This window comes from Adiantum capillus-veneris, chromosome 10 (genome assembly GCF_014529385.1).
Source record: "Adiantum capillus-veneris isolate H3 chromosome 10, ASM1452938v2, whole genome shotgun sequence".
In the NCBI taxonomy this organism is placed as follows: Eukaryota; Viridiplantae; Streptophyta; class Polypodiopsida; order Polypodiales; family Pteridaceae; genus Adiantum; species Adiantum capillus-veneris.
In genome coordinates this window covers 54,977,597-54,995,028 of record NC_140940.1, presented here as the reverse complement: position 1 = coordinate 54,995,028, position 17,432 = coordinate 54,977,597, and the positions used below count along the sequence as shown (strand labels likewise).

At 42.6% G+C, this 17,432-nt stretch overlaps 1 protein-coding gene and 1 pseudogene across 1 annotated transcript; one reads left to right on the top strand and one right to left on the bottom strand.

Annotated features, from left to right (window-relative positions):
- Positions 1-229: 229 nt before the first annotated feature.
- LOC147448878 (uncharacterized) lies at positions 230-4,364 on the bottom strand (annotated as a pseudogene).
- Positions 4,365-6,100: 1,736 nt separating this feature from the next.
- On the top strand, positions 6,101-9,711 carry LOC147448877 (pentatricopeptide repeat-containing protein At2g03380, mitochondrial-like). Its single transcript, XM_086521319.1, has one exon. The coding sequence runs from the start codon at positions 6,146-6,148 to the stop codon at positions 8,633-8,635; it is 2,490 nt and encodes an 829-aa protein (XP_086377445.1). The 5' UTR covers positions 6,101-6,145; the 3' UTR covers positions 8,636-9,711.
- Positions 9,712-17,432: the final 7,721 nt, after the last annotated feature.

Below are 17,432 nucleotides of genomic sequence, written 5' to 3'. Positions count from 1 at the left end.
CCACCTACAACCAAATATACAATGATTTCATAGAATTCTCTAGAAAATGAACATGGACAGTACATGCTACCTAATGGTCCACTCCCTAAGCATGAAATGACTAGGAATCAATGTGCACCTTCATAGCTAACGTGAACTTGGACACCAACACATCTACCATTATAAATTCATGACCATAGTGGAAAAATGGCAAGGTGAATTTAAGGAGCTGCATCTATATGGGCCACCATCAGCTTCTACAACCAAGAGAAATCTGTTCATATCGATTCGCACCATTTAGCCTATACTTGCACTTCTTGTTTACATTGCCTCGAGGCAGTGATGTTGGGGAAGCTAGTAATGACATTCCCCCAAAGACATCCGAAAAAACAGAGAAATCATTGATGTTATGATCTGGACCAGTAAACAGGTACTCAAATGCCCAAGGCTCATCAGCAGAGCTGGACATGTCAGCTTCCCAGGCCCTCGAGACGCACCAAGGCTAGAATGTGTCGGAGGGGAAGGCATTTGTGGACCCAATGCCACACTCTTCTCCTGAGAAGGGCTGAGCCCCGGGGAGGTCACCTAATAAAAATGTAACCTATCACGTGAGTTCAACAAAAGGGTATTTAAAGTTCTTGAAACTTACAGAAATATATATACAGAAGGGCATTATTTTTTCAAATTTGAAAAAACTTACAGATTTTAAAAGAAAAGGGTACATTATTTTGTTAACAAAATTCACAGATAAGGGGTTTTACAAACATGTCTTGAACGTACGTGATATGGTAGTTTTACACATAGTGAAACCCCCGAGGGCTGAGCTCATGCTCCTCTAGGAAGTCTAGCTTTGCAAACCAAGTATGCTCTTCATGAAGGCCGAAGCCCGGTATGTTGCTTTCCAAGAGGAGAACTAAAAGGCAAACACGAGTAAAGCTCAATAATCAAATCAACAAAAGGCAAACACGAGCAAAGCTCAATAATCAATTAATCAACACAAGACATCACAAATCTACAGTGTTACAAAAGATAGTGTTGCACAACTATGGAGACACAAATAAGGACAAATAAATGAATGTTGATTCCTTTGCTAGGAACATCCTAAAAAATACATTTACTGGCAGCTTGCTATCCACTCAACGACTTTAATAGAGTTCAAGCAGCAATGCACTGCTACCTTGGGTAGCGACGATAGAGTTTGACCGCTATCACAGCTAGCACCAATCAGATCAGAGAGTAGCTTGTCAAGCCTCCATCCAAAGGCATAAGAGTTGAGATAATCAAAGATGTTGCCGCCCTCAACCAAAGAGGAGGCATCCACATCCATCAGCAGACTATCATTGTGATTGTTGTTGTCATTATTGCTATGTCTGCTACTGTTGTTGTTTGGCTGCTTGTTGTTGGCTTCTAATTCCCATAGAAGGGATGAGCGGAACTCAAGACGGGGCGATGAAGGGTGCCTGTTGTCCCACAGAGATCCTTTGAATGGAGCTTGTGGTAGAGTTGAGTTGTGTATTGGCAAGAGGCACTCCCTTTATGTGGTCATTGTTAGTATTGAGTGGCATAAAATGGTAACCATCTTTTTGCAACATTTGTCAGCCTACTCAACGTCCTCTTCCTCATATGTGTATATATTTTTCTACTCTATTAAGTTATCTAGAGTAAATTCCCCCTCTTCATTTAACCTTTGTGGCGACACATACATTATACTCTTCCCAAAAATGTCAGCTTAGTCATATATTTATATTACCGCCCTTTTCTTTTTTGCTTTGTAAATAGAATAAGCATACAATAACCAACTATATACCCCCAAACTTTCTTACCTCTTGTGAATTAGTAGTAGAAAAATAATATATCCATCTTCCACCCCATATAGATAAATTCCCATGGAAATCAACTCTCCACTTGTCTTTACCAAAGATTATGGTCCCTCTCTACAAGTCTTCTATGCCCCCTACATAGGTGCCCAATATCTCTTAAAATATACATATAGTTTCTCTCCTTTCAAAAAGACTCCAATTGTATATTCTTTTCACAAGAAAATAATATTGGGCCGTCCTCTATTTGTTTAAGCATCATAGCCTTTTGAAAAAGCATGATTCCCCTTGGATGCATACAAGCAAAGGGCCCATACAAGAAGACTTGGAAGCAAAAGGTTCCCTAGCCTAGTGTGGACCTTCCAAACCGAATTCCTTGGTGCATGGACGTGAAGAATAGTCCAAATTCATATCAAACATGTTGAGAAGGTCAATTTTGCCTTTTGAAGCATGTCATTCCGAGCTACAGGTAAAAAGTTATGGTCAAAATAGTGTAAATCTGTCAGATTCGCAGCAAAAGGGAGCTGTAAATCAAGTAAATCAAGAGGGTGAGATCTTATTTTTCCCCTACTCATCTTCTAGAAGAGCAATGAGTGTTCAAGGTCACTTGCATGTGATGGGACCAACCTAAAGATGCTTTCTAAATGCCAAGACAGACAAGTTGAGATACCCTGCAGGAGCCACCCGTAGGGCCTCATGGTGGGGCCCACCTACATTATGCACCCCTATGGAGCCTTCACGGTCTAAAATGATATTTTTGGTGAATAAATAGTCCCTTTTATATCCAATATTCAATGAGTGGTCAAAGGACACTTAATTAGGTCTAATCACTTACTCTAATTAAGTGTAGCATAATCCCACTCCTACACAACTATAAATAGCCCCCCTTGGAGAGACTCAGGGACACACACCTATATTTTCAACTTCATGTTGTTTTCTTGATCAATAGTAGAGAAAACCCCAACTCTCCCTCTTTCACATCCTCCCTCCTAACCCTCCTCTTTGGAGGAAGTGCAACTCTATTCTCCACTCTTTCCATTCTACAATCTCTTCACTTCCATTCCAACCCAATAAATCATTTGTGCACATCAATAACTTGTAAATACATCATGATCTCTCTCCATGGTTATGTTAATGATCATGAAATCATCTTCAAAACTTTCAAGTGTCGCAATTCGTGATGGTTTCCAGCGTTTGTCCTCCCCTTAAAAGGTGTGCGAGAAATCAAGTAAGTGTGTTCTATTCTCAATTTACCATTGGTTTGTTTCTCCACACTTATTCAATTGGTCTAAAGAAATTTCTCACTCCAAATCTCTTTTGCTTCATTACATATGCATGTGGCTACCTCTCATGGTGATTTTATTTGTGTCACGGCATTGCATAGATGGAGATGAGCTCTCTATGCAAAGTGTGTTAGTTTGATGTAAGTGATTCTCTTGTGTGTTTGAGAGACAAGTCTTGTGCGCATGATTTTTTGATGAGTGCTTGAGAGAGGAAGAGTTTGGATGTATTATGGGTATTCTTATGGGGAGAAGGTGAATGCTATTCCACAAATTGCATATTTCATTTTGATGCACGGCATTGGGTTGCATAATCGTTGATGGTGTTCAAGTGTCCAAAGTGTATATAGAGTAAGGGGGTTTTCAAAGTGTGTTGCTTGAGTGGGTGAGTGCAAGTGTTATTTTGATTGGTTTCCTTCTCCACTCCCAAAAGAAGGTGGTGCCCCAAGTAGTGTGCGTACCTCTTTATGAACATTTTGTGAGGGTAGGCCCATTGGTTTGGGTTTAGAGGCCCCATTTCAAAAATCTCGCCCTCAGTATCATTGTTGGAGGCCATACATAGAGAGCCTTCCTTTTTCGTAGTGTAGCTTCTCACAGACTCAGCGTTGATGAAAAATGCAGCTAGCGATAACTTCTTACTTCTCACTATCTGAGGTGAGGGTGGGAGCTTGTTCACAGGTCCCTTTCTACCCATGTCACCATTATCTTTCCTGCGACTCTCTACAGCCGAAACAAAATTGTGGGCGATAGAGTCCTTCAAGGCAAAGTTGTTCTCCTTGTGGGAGTTGGTATATGTAGCTGGCATATGCTTCTCAACTGTGAGTGTTAAGCTTGTCTCTTGGGGCGGGGACAGGGTGCCCATAGGGCTCATGTTAACTGTAATGCCTAGTACCAAGAGGAGTCCTCTATGCTTGGTTGTGAGGGCATTGGCAAAATGCACAGACAAAACCGCAATCTCTACAAAGAAGAGCTCGGTCCTTGACACTGAAGAAAAAGGATGGCTTCTCCTAAGAGCCAAGCACATGAGCAAGAGGTTACAAACCACTCTCTCAATCACATGGTCAGAACAGTAATGAACCCAGAAGCTTGAACATACACAAACAAACCAAGAAAATGTCGTAGGTAGTTGATTCTGAGGTGTCAGGAATGAGGGGAACCCTCTGATGCTTGCTAGCCAGCTTGTTAGTAGCATGCACCTGCGAGTCGCACGCCGAACACAGCTATGCCTCATTGCACAACAAACTATGCAGGTCACTGCGCTTTCACATACATCTCATAAAAGCTTCATATCCTTCCTCAGCTATGATAGAGCCTTCATGGGTATATTGTAAGCCAAAGAAAAGAGCAGAAGCAAGAAAGGAGATGGTTCATTATTACTCTTCAGGCAGCACATAGCTCTAACCAATTTAAAACCCACTAGCATGGGATTCCCTACAAATATTCTCTCCCCTACTCTTTCTCTAAAAATCCACATCGACAGCTTGCAGTCCAAGGGTATTGCGCCTCTGCCTCCACCTCCTCCCACCTCTGCCTGGATGCACCTGGGCTGTATGCCAGACAGAGAGGGCGGCTATTGTTGGAGCCTCTCTCTCTCTCTCTCTCTCTCTCTCTCTCACACACACACACACACACACACACACACACACACACATGCGCATGGTCACGCTCGTCAATCTTTCTCAGATCTCCAGTTCGTCGCCTTGTCGATGGAGCTCGACGGGCCCGTCTTCTTGGCACCTCACCCAAGAGCTTCTTGTAGCTGACGGTGATGGCTTTGTTTTGCAACGAGCCGGAAGTTACCATGATGCCTTCGCTCGTTTCTCTGGTGCTGCCCCCCTACCTCTGCTTCGCCCTGTGCTACACTCCCTGCTCGCAGCCAATAGATAAACCTACCCCCCCCCCCCCCCCCACCCTTTCTTTTCGTGCCCCCTCCTTTTTGTCGCCTGCAACCCTGTGCGTTCACTTGTAGCGTCGCAGTCAAAGAGACAGCAACAGCCTCACAACTTTCCCTCCATGCATGCGTCTCTTCTAAGTGTTCCTTCCCCCTTCTGGCCCCCCCAAACCAAAACACTCCGTGCAGGCGCCGTGGCACGCTGCTGAGAGAGAGAGAGAGAGAGAGAGAGAGAGAGAGAGAGAGAGAGAGAGAGAGAGAGAGAGAGAGAGAGAGAGAGAGAGAGAGAGAGAGAGAGAGAGAGAGAGAGAGAGACGCTTTGCACTCCGTGCTTGTGCGACAGAGAGACAACTCTGCTGTTGCACTCACATGCACGACACATCACATTTTGTTGGCTTTGTTTGCGGAGAGAGTGGACATTGTAGATGCGCCGTCCATCGCCTTCAAATGAGTCTTGGAGATCTTTCGAGGTCGTCTTCCCTCTCTAGAGAAAGAGGCTTCTAGAGAGATAAAGATAAACTTTCGAGGTCAGTGCCATTCCCTTTCAAACTCCAATCACTCTAGAGCTAGACTCCAGAGAGGATATGATTTGATTCCTTGCCTTCCACCAATTTTTCAAAATCGTCCACTCATTCAGGCAGGAGAGGTTCAAACCATGATTGAACAGATAGTAAATATATTTGATTGTCCTTGCAGTGAGTATCTTCTACTTGCATCATCCAATCAAAAGATTGAATAATTTTTTAAAAATAAGTTGCCTTTTTCCGTTAGCAAAAATGGGAGTTCTCAAGTGCACGTCACATGGCACTGCCTTTAGCTCCTCGATAGACCATCTCTCCATTTTATATGTTACGAGTACGGCCGGCTGCCGTCGACGGCCGCCCTCCTTCGCCCCCCCTTTGAGCTCTCTCTCTCTCTCTCTCTCTCTCTCTCTCTCTCTCTCTCTCTTTTTCGCTCCCCCACTTTTGGCTTATAGCCTTCATCTCGTAGAACGTGACACGTGTAAAGGGTCAAGTCCTCCGTCATATTATGTTGCTAGATGTTATAGATTATAGATAGATACCGGCCCTCAAAATAAACTTTTTTCTGAAAACTTGAAAACCCCTACACATTCAAGCATGGGTTGCGGGGCCTTCACGGACTTTGGAAGTTGGGGGCATTGTTTCAAATGGGCCTTCATGTTGATTCCGCGCCATCATAACATTACATGGAAGAAGTACTCCCGAGTCCAGCTACCCGCCCATTCTTCTTTCTGCTTCCTTTCTGCTCGCAAAGGACATAGCTCGAGCTTCCTCCAATTGAAGCGCAAGGCTGCTCAAAAGCCCCTGTGGATTAATTGCTGGTACAGACCCGAACGGCTTGGAAGCAGAGGAGTACTCATGCCTGCCACAGATGCTGAGGAAAACCATACTACGGAGTTGCATGCTCTGAGCCTTTCTTTCGTTGCCTCCATCAAAGCCTGCATCCAGAAGAAGGACTTGAAGGAAGGCTCTAGGCTCCATGCGGAGACCCGCACGCATGGACTGCTTGATAGGAACATTTATGTTGGCAACATGTTGATCAGTATGTATGCCAAATGTGGTGCACTTACTCAAGCTCAACAGGTTCTCCATGAGCTTCATGCTCGTGATGTAGTCTCTTGGTCAGCTTTGATTGCTGGCTTTTCTCAAAATGGGCAAGGCAAAGAGGCTATGGAATGTTATGCGTGTATGCGAAGTGAGGGCTTCTCTCCAGATGCCATAACCTTTACTTCCATTTTGAAGGCCTGTGGCATCACAAAAGACATAGACAGGGGCAAAGAAATTCATGATGAAATTGTTGGACAGAGTCTTCTAGGTAAAAATGTTGTGCTTGGAGGTGCCCTTGTTGATATGTATGCCAGATGTGGGGTACTTGCAAAAGCACAAGAAGTGTTTGATGATCTTCCTGAACGGAACATAATAACTTGGTCCGCACTTATTGCAGGGTATGTTCGATTTGGGCAGGGTGTTGAAGCGCTAAATTGTTTCCAACGGATGCGAAGTCATGGCATTGCTCCTTGTGCATACATCTACTCATGCATTTTGAAGGCTTGTAGCATCACAGAGGCAACTGCCATGGGTGAATCCGTTTATGAGGAAATTGTTAGTGCAGGGCTTTTGGAGACAAATATTGTGATTGCCACTGCCGTGGTCGACATGTATGCCAAATGTGGTATGCTGTCAAAAGCACAAGGGGTGCTTGACAAGCTACCTGTTCGAACTGTTGTGTCTTGGAATGCACTAATTGGGGGTTATGTGCAGAAAGAGCAGGGAAAGGAAGCTATAGACTGCTATATACGTATGCAAAGTGAGGGTCTCTGCCCGGATGTAACTACCTATGCTTGCATCTTAAAGGCTTGTGGTATTATGAGGGCTATTGATAGAGGCCAAAAGGTTCATGATGCGATTGTTTGTCGGGGGCTTTTGATGGAAAGTTGTGTGCTCGGCAATGCCTTAGTGGACATGTATGTCACATTTGGCATGCTCTCCAAAGCACAACAAGTGCTCAATGAGCTTCCTGATCGAGATATTGTCTCGTGGTCAACGTTAATTGCTGGATATGCTCAAAATGGGTTGTGTGAGGAAGCTCTCCACTGCTATGAGCAATTGCAAAAAGTGGGCCTCTCTCCAAATGCAGTCACGTATGTTTGCATCTTGAAAGCTTGTACTATCGCCCAAAACTTTCATCAGGGCAAACAAGTTCATGATGAGATTGTCAGGAAGGGAGTTTTAGACAACAATATTGTCCTTGGTAATGCATTACTTTACATGTATGCCAAATGTGGTTTGTATCTCGACGCGAAATATGTGTTGCTTGATGAGTTAGCTGTCAAAAATGTTAGCTCTTGGAATGCACTTATTTCTGGATATGCACAAAATGAAAAGAGCGAAGAAGTTCTGCGTTGTCATGAGCAAATGCAAAGGAAGGGGGTATCTCCAGATGCAATCAGCTATGCATGTTTTTTGAAGGCTTGTGGCATTACGAAGGAATTGGACAAAGGCAAACACATACATAATGAGATTGCTAGTCAAAAGCTCTTGGAAAAGAATGATGTTCTTGGCAATGCTTTGGTTGATATGTATGCAAAGTGTGGCATGCTTACAAGGGCACGCCAGGTGCTTGAAGAGCTTTCTATTCGGAATGTAATCTCTTGGTCAGCCTTAATTGGAGGATATGCCCAGCACGGGCAGGCCAAGGAAGCACTGGATTGTTTTCAACAGATGCAAAGTGAAGGCCTCACTCCTGACACAGCTTCTTGGAACGCAATAATAGGGGGATTTGCTCACCAAGGCCAAGCTAAGGAAGCTTTACACTGTTTTAACTGGATGCAGCATGAGGGCATGTCTCCAAATGCCATTACCCTTGTTTGTGTGCTTAATGCTTGTAGTCACTCTGGTCTAGTGGATAAAGGGCAAAATTACTTCGAGAATATGAGTAGATATTACGGCATTATACCAGACATTGAGCACAAAACTTGCATGATTGATCTTTTTGCACGTGCAGGGCACTTTGACAGGGCATTAAGGTTATTGAGGAAGGTGTCATCCTCAGAGTTTCCTTCAGTTTGGTCAGCCATTTTGACTGCTTGTCAAAAATGGGGAAATCTGCAGCTTGGAAGATTGGCTTTTGAGCATGCAGTAGATTAAGATGTACATGCTCCTTGAAGGAAAAATAATCTTCAGTGGATGTGATGTGTACAACCTCAGTTTGCAAGAGCTCGCAAAACATGTGAATGAAGGTTAGCACTTCAAGGAAGTCGAAATGTCGGTGGGAAGAACGGAGACCATCTGTTTGTTAGGAGGGACATTTCACGAATCTGTAGGTGGGAAGAATGGAGACCATCGCGATTTGTTAGGAGGGATGGGCACCTTTGATTTGCATGCTGTAAGATGTGGATGTTGGGTCAATGGTAAGCATGAAACCCAGTAGCAGTATATGTTGTGAGAGAGAAAGACAGCTCCTATTGATTCACTACGAAATTTCTCCCAGTTTTGCACTGGGTAGTTAAATCTTGCAGTATTGTGATCCGGAAGCAAAATAAGAAGTTTCCCGTCAGTTATGGCATCATCAAGAAAATGAGGTCAAGCACCTTACTCCATTGTTGATATAAAGGAGACATTGATGGCAATAGCTCCGCAGGCTCCAAGCGAATTGTTTAAGCAACCCAGACCTGTAAACGAATTTGTCAAAGATAATCCTTCATGCTCCAGCGTATATGAAGAAAAAGTGCTGGCTGCTGGGGAGCACGTGTGGCTTTTGTCACAAATTTCAAATGTATGGCACCACAAGGTATTTTACTGCACACTAGGCTCTTTTGCTCTAATTCATCAATGCGTAGCCCAAAGAGAGTTGTGAAAGTGGGTACCCTTGTTTAACACCAATATTGCTTGCGAAAATTTTAGACATTTACGTCTCAAGCGTACTCGACATATCACTTTCTTCTCCAAGTTGGATGGAAGCAATGTTTCTCCCATCGCTCGGTTTCATGAGAATGAGGGAGCCAGGGAGCAAGATAGACAGGCTGGCATTTTAGTCTGCATTACCTCTTAGCAAGACAGACAGGTTGGCATTTTAGCTTAGAACTTGTTCACATTGGGGGAAATCCTTCTCAATTTTTTGAGAGAAGGTAATAAAACCTTATCGCATTATAGTTATATTTTTATGTTTGTATATAGAAAACTGTTTTTTATGAAAACATAAATTAGACCAAAACATGATACCAAAGGTTCACATATGAGCTTCATTGCCCCCTCTTGAAGCACCATAGAAACATGTACATGGAAACTAGATTTTAGGCTAAGTTCCCTTAGGATGGTTCTAAGTGGCCGTCTTGCTAGCTGAAGCTTGTCCATAGTAATGTTTGTGGTCAAATACATACATCTTTGGGAACCATTTGTACTTTGTGATGTTTATTGATGATTACTCCAAGTATGCATAGGTTTATTAGCCTCAAAAAAAGCTTGAAGTGTTCATGTTCTTTAAGCAATTTTTGCATATAAATGATGTGGTTGTATCATGGGCGCCCTCCATTTTGATCAAGGGAAGGAGTATATGTCTATATAGTTAACTACATCTCTAGAAAATCATGGGGTAAGACACAAATGTATAGTGCCATCTTTTCTTAGCAAAATGACATTTCTGAGAGGAAATTTAGGTAACCTATACAGATGGCATAATATATGGTTGATAGCCAATAATTTACATGCGCATTCTAGCTTAAAGCTATTATGTCTTTTGTGTATATGTTAAACATGTTCCCCACTAAAGCATTGTACTCTAAAACTATGTATGAGTCTTGACATGGCAAGAATCCATCTAATGGTTACTTGTGTCTTTGGTTGCTTGGCCTATACTAAATATTGGATGATAAAGCTATGAAATACATTTTTATGGGCGAGAATAAGGAGTGAGTACTGCTTCTTGCCTCTCTCTCTCTCTCTCTCTCTCTCTCTCTCTCTCTCTCCACATGCATCGCATTTGCATATCTTTTAATTGCTATTAGAGCACACGATCGCGCGGAGCGTGGTAGTGTCGAGAGCTCCGAGGAGATAGCTTGCTCGCTATCAGTGATGGAGAGATCAAGAAATTTTTAAAGCTTTGTGAGAACAAAATGGGAGATTGTGAGTTTAGTTGAGAGTGATGCATGCTCTTGTAGAAGCTCAGAAGACAATGTGGAAGATGTGCGTGCGCGAATGCGATGCGTGTGCGGAGAGTAAGAAGGACAAAGAGAGAGAGAACATAGGATGTGGGTGGAGCAGCTCAACATTGTATACGAAAGAGCGCCTTATTCTTCTAACTAGTAAAGAATAAGGTGTGTACAAGTAATAGGTGGTCGGATGTCTCTGACATGTCCGATCAGGGTAAGAGGCACACCGCTTTTACCCCACAAATTTTCCACTTTAAGGCGAATATGCTAATAAGTGGTACTACTATAGGACCTAATAATGACTCCTGCTTATGATTGGGTAGGCCTCGAGGGGTCCAATGAGTGTTAAGCATGAGTTACAAAGAGAGGTCGACCAAAGCTAGTAGGGGGCTTGCTTAGGGGGTATACTCTTCCACACACACTTACACACTCTCATTGTGTGAAGTGAAAAGTGCAAGAGCTCCCTCTCCTTCTCCAAGCAAGTAGAGAGGTTGAGAGTCTACACAACACTCTTGGCTATGGAGTGCAAATCCAACCAAGAGCCATGCTTCAATGCTTAAGCTTTCCATCTTCATTACTATGCTATTATGTATGCTAGCAAGAAGAGTGATGATAAGTAAAGAACTAATTCTTTCTCATATGAAATGTTTCTTCTTCCTCTTCCCTACCCATATTCCCTGCTAGCTTTGTCCACCTTCGAAGGTGTTTGAGGTCTTAGGACTGAAGCTTGGGATAGTTAATGCTTTCCTCAAAGTTAATGTTATGCTCGTGATGCATGAAGCTTTCCATCTTTATTGCATCACTTAGGTCACAAGGAACAATAAGATTGTATTGTAACAAGTCTCTCTTTATGGGAGAAAGCATAATACAAATGCCTATTGAAGGGGGGACCGGAACCACATAAATCCGGTCCTCAACTATTGTCATGTTCTCTAAATTCTCTCTCTTGCAAAAGTATTGTTCATGCCAAGTTAACTAAATGCTATGTTTATGTTGCTACCATCAATTATGTTGACCCGCTATGCTCACAAAATAATTTCTCAAAAGTACTCTCATTAATTTCCGCTACTCTCAAGTTAATAGGTCAATTCTATTACATTGGTATCAGAGCATTTGGTTCCTCTTTTCTTGCTTAAGAAGATAGGTCCTTAAGTATCCTATAAATGGTTGATGTTGTTAATTATATTAGGGTAAGTGGAACTGGCATCTATTATCGGTTTTGTTGAGCCCACTATGTGGGATATGGTGCACACCTCGAGAGCTTTGGACTTAATAATGGAGTCTTTTTAGACTTGCCTACGGCTTTACCATTATTGAGCCATAAGAAGTCCGAAAGGAGCTAGCCCTCGGCAACTCTGCTATGTTAGACCTACTCCAATACTCTCTATAATTAACCACTTCGAGTCGTGGGTGTAGATACTTAAGAACCAATTTTAAAAGGCTAAGAGGAGTGGCAACTAAGGTTTTGAATTGCCAAAGCATACACTAAGTACGTACACAAATTTTGTTAACATGACTGACAATAACCAAGAGAGTAGAATGAACATTGATAGCTTTGATTTTGCACATGAAGGTTCTAATGATGATGCCCCCATGTTTGTGAATTATTCCGTAACTAGGTTGCAGTAAGCTATGGGCAACCCTGCTTTGCAAGCCGAAGTTACTCAAGGACTTCATGCTTATGGAATTTCCCTTCCTCTCCAAGAAGAGCGAGAGCTTAGGAGGCCTCTTGAAGAAACCCCCAAAAGAAGACTCTCTTCCATACGAGAGGAGGAATCCAAAGAGCAAGAAAGCAATGAAACTTTAAGTTCCTCTCAACATGTGGCTCCAAGAAGACGGCGGTTTAGACGATTTCCCACTCCTCCCAAGAGGAAAAGATCAACACATAGTCCTTCTCCTCATCATTCCGAAAGGGAAGAGAGGAAACAAAGGAAGAAAAGGGCTAGAAAGAGGTCACCCTCTTCTCCTTCTTCTTCACCTAGAGAATACATCAGGGGAGGACATCAATCATACCCTACATGGTGAAGGTCACAAAAGCTAAAGAAGTTTAAGGAGGGAGGAAAGAGTATCTCTTTTCTCACCTATGATGGCACCTTTGGTGCTACCAACAAAGTGTTGGCCTTTATCCAGCAATTTGATGTGGCCTTTGGAAACGAGGGCTTCACAGAGTCCTCCAAGCTACGCCATGTAGCTATGCACTTCCAAAAATCAGCTCATCAATGGTGGGCTAGCCTTCGTGGCAACGACGAAGCCCCAAAGACATGGAAAACTCTACGAGTTTCCATCATGAAGCAATTCCTTGCAAGCGATGCAAAGGACAAAGTGCTTACCAAATGGCACAGCCTAAAGCTTCTCTCTCACGAGTCTATCCACAAGTATGTAGACAAGTTTTGGGATTTACATCTCAAGGCTATTGTCTTTCAAAAGATAGACTTTGCCGAGAAAAGGCATCAATTCTGTGTGGGATTACCTGAAGAGATGACCAAATATATCAACTCTCAACGGCCTGGTTCTATCACCGAAATAATCCATCACACCATGGTTGCTTCTGACAAGAGCAAAGCGAACCCCAAACCTCGACGGCCTCTAAAACGTCGGGGACCGAATGGTGCGCCTTGAGCCTGCCACGGTAAAGCGAACAGGGGGCACCACCTAACTTTAGAGCGGCTAGGATGCTAACCACGGTGATATGAACACCGCGAACTTACACACACACACACAAACACACACACACAGATTTGCAAATGATGAAAATCCTCGGGGGTGTGAGGGAGAATTATTTCTGCAGTATTTACAAATGGCATGCCGTGGTGGTAGAGAGGTAGGGAGAGGAGGTGGTGCAACCTACTTGGTGCGTTCTCTAAGACAACTCAATGATTGTGAAGCTTGCTACCAATTAGAGCGTGTATACGTGTGTGCATCGACCATTAGAGTCGAGAGATGGACGTGATTCCCTTTGCATGGCACAATTCCCAAGGCAAACCCAACGCACAAGCCTCCTCCCCGTGATAGTGATAGTGTCAACTCTTCTCACTACACTCTACCAAGTGCTGACTTCTCATGGACTGCCCCCCCCCCCCCCAAACCGATAGTGACCTCGCAGTGCCAATTTATAGATGTTGGCTGCTTGGATTATGGTAATCCTAGTGTGATTAGGGTAAGCTTAATCGGGGAGACAAAGCAAGTGGTGGGCCCGGTGTGGTTGACCCTTGCTTTGTTTTGGGAGGTTATTAAAAGATGAGAATCTCTAGGTGGGCCTTTGTGACCATCACCTAGAGAGAGGATATTTACAAAAAAAAGGTAATTTTACAATGGCTCGGGTGAAAACTGAAGAAATGATGAAAATAACCTATAAATTACTAGAATGGCAATGTGGTTGCGTGTTGTCGGCGAATGGTGTGTTGTCGGTGCGTCGGTGTCGAGCGTACTTCTTTTCGAGGTCGGCCGGGGGCATGCCTTCAACACATTTCTTTTTTTTGTTGTTGGCGGGCGTGCTTTGGGTCCTTCTTCTTTTTTGTGGTCATCGTAGTCGTGGAGTCCTCCATTTTCTTTGTATTTGTAGTGCGTATACGTGTGTGTGGGTACGTATGTGTGTATGTGGGCGGATGTGTATATATATATATATATATGTATATGGGTGTGTGTGCGTTGTCGAGAAATTTGCGGTCTTGCCAGGAAAGCACCGGGCTTATGGCTGTGAGAGTTTGTGAGAAAACTCAACAAAAACTGTATGAAGGAGTTAAACCATAGATGCCATGAAGACTAGGGTTTGGAAAGAAGTGCAATCAAAGAAGACTCACTCTTTCTCTCTTGCACTCACACACACAAAGAAAGAACGCAAAAGAGAATGTCAAAACAATACGAAGATGAAAACATCAAGGCTATGGTCATATCGTATCATGGGTAATATGAAAGGGTTAATGGATGAGTTAATGGCATTCAATCTTGGCTGACCAAATAGGCTACGAATTGTTCTTTGGAATTGTAGTTTTGTGCTTACCATAATATATATATTTTGTCTAGTGATTGGGATTAATTGTGTGTACAAATCCTCTTGGTTCATAGCAAGATAACTACGCTTACATCAAAAGAAAAATTATAGTCTATGAGAGGTAGTATGATGGGATCCGGTGATAGAAGTATTTCATTGAGCCTTTCAGGGCCGAAGAGAAACACGATACGTTGTTGAAAGTGTATTTTACGGCTAATCCATACGTTAATTCTAATAGATCGTACAGAGTGAAAGCGATAGAAATGATCATCATGTGGGTTATTCATCTAGGATAGTATGTGAGAAATGTAGATATGAGAGAAGTGAAGAGATGAGAAGTTTCCCTCCCAAGCCCTATTCTTGCCCGTAGGCAATAAGGATACTGCGGGGAGAGATGTACATGTAGCAAGAGAACCTAGAGAGGATGAATTACTAAGAATGAGAGAGATAGGTTTGGTTAAGGAGATGAGATTAGATATATATATATATATATGTTGGATTAGAGATGAAAATGAAAACAACAAGAAATCAAGAAAACATCAATGTAGAACACATCTTACTTGAAACCCTTCGGCACCATTATTGATGGGAGAGAGAAGAAGAGTGGATAATTCCACTTTGATTGATACACCAAGTGCAAGACCTTCTTTGATTAGAGTTGACTTCCAAGGTTAGCTTGTTGCAAGAATGGTTAGTCTCCCTCTAGGAGAAAGTGTAGGCTTGGGCTTATGTTAATGGCTAAGTACAATTAGGCATTACTACTCACTCCCTCGAGAATTCCTCTCATCAATGGCTTGAATGCTTGAGTTCCTTCCAAGGAAGAAGAGGTCCCCTTTTATAGGTGAAGGGAACCCCCAAGGGTTTACACAAGAAGAGAGGAGCCAGTTTGAACAGGAATTGGAAAAGTTGGAAATGAGCTGCCCCTGCATGATGTGGGCAGACTGGGTCCAGTATTTTGATCATATCTCCTCAACCGTGGCTCCAAATAAAAAAGTAAAAATATGGGCAAAAACTTCAGCTCATTAGCTACGATTTGCATTTTTAAATCGTTTTCCAATTCGGATTGGAACCTTGTGTAAAAAATTCATCAAAATAGGGTCCATTTATGGCAGCAAAAGTCTTCATGTGGTCTCCTTAGCCTAGACTTTCATTTAATTCCAAAGGACACCTCATGCCATATGAAAGCATGACATTGCTCCTTGACAAAGTTTTGTAATCATGCTTGCAATAATGCATTAAAATAAGTGTATCTTTGAAATCATGCCACCTAGTGTCCCACTAGGATTTGATTCTCTCCTAGTAGCTATTTAAAAAGAAATATAAGAAAAGTATAAAAAATACATAGAATATATATATATATATATTGGAGTTTACCCTAGATATAGGATCTAGCTAGGGTGTGAGATGATAATGAAATAGTAGAAATAAAGAATCAATGCTTTTTGCCCCAAGTTAAAGAGGCGGAGCTATTGATGCTTTTCCCATAGTATTTTCTGATGGTAAAGTAAGGATATGTTACCCTTGAGAAAAATAATAGGATGAGATAGAAGGCTTATTATTATACTTAAATATGTATATGTACACTATAGGAAATATAATTATGTATCTAAAAAAATACAAGATAGATCTTGTAGCATGCGTTCCCACTATGTACGTGTCACAACACGACATCCACTCCCTCTAAACCTGCACATCCTCCGGTATGTGCCACATTGTCTCTTTGTAAGATTAGACCTCTTGTACATCTTCTTTGTCTTCTTCTTCACTGGATGATTCCAGAGCTTCATATTCACTTTGATCTTCACCTGTGTTTTTCTCTTCTTCCTCATCCATATCTTCCAGATCATTGTCTCCTCTTCTCTTAAACATTTTAATCCTTTTTCCTGCAATGGGAATCTTTACTTCTGTACCATCTAGTTCAGACAAGCTGTAAGTAGCATTTTCATGCACATGCTTTACAACATACGGTCCAAACCATCTTTTTGAGAACTTACGCATGACTGTGTGCTGGTTATCAAGGCTACTATCATACACTAAAACCCAGTCACCTTTGTCAATTGCTTTGCTCCTGAGTCGATGTCGCTTATCAAAATAGTCCTTGTTTTTCAACCTTGCATTTTTGAGTCGTTCTTTTGCAGCTTCAATGTCTCCAGGTCTTCTCTCTAGCTGCCTTATACGCAGTGCAAGGAGATCTTCCCTACTAAGCCCCTCTTGCCAAGGTAGTACATTCCATGTGGGAATTGTATCCTCAATCGGCATCACTGGCTTTTGACCATGCATTAGCTCTGCAGGCATGTAGCCAGTTACTGAGCTATGTGTTGTACGATCAGCCCATAAAGCATATGGTAACAGTTTTGGCCACTCACCAACTCTTCCTTCGCAAGCCTTGGCCAAAGCTTTGATGATAGGAGGATGCCCTCTTTCACTCTTTCCATTGCCTTCAGGGTTGTAAGCTGTAGTAAGAGAAAGCTTGATCCCTAATCTAGAAAAGAACTCCCTTGCTTCTTCGGCATCCAGTTCACCTCGATCTGCAGTGATTTTTCCCACACAACCATAACGGCAAATCACCTCATCAAGAAGGAATTTGCACACAGCTTCTGTGGTCTTAGCTCTTAATGCTCTTCCTTCAACCTGGTTAGTTAGGTCCTCTCGTGCAAGAACCAAGTATCTCATCTGCCAGAGTCCTAAAGGCATCGTGACTAGATCCACAACCCATTTATAGTGCATGGCTAGTGGATATGTAGGGTGCAATCCATCACGATGTCGAACATTTGAATACATTTGACAAGTTACACATGACTCTACA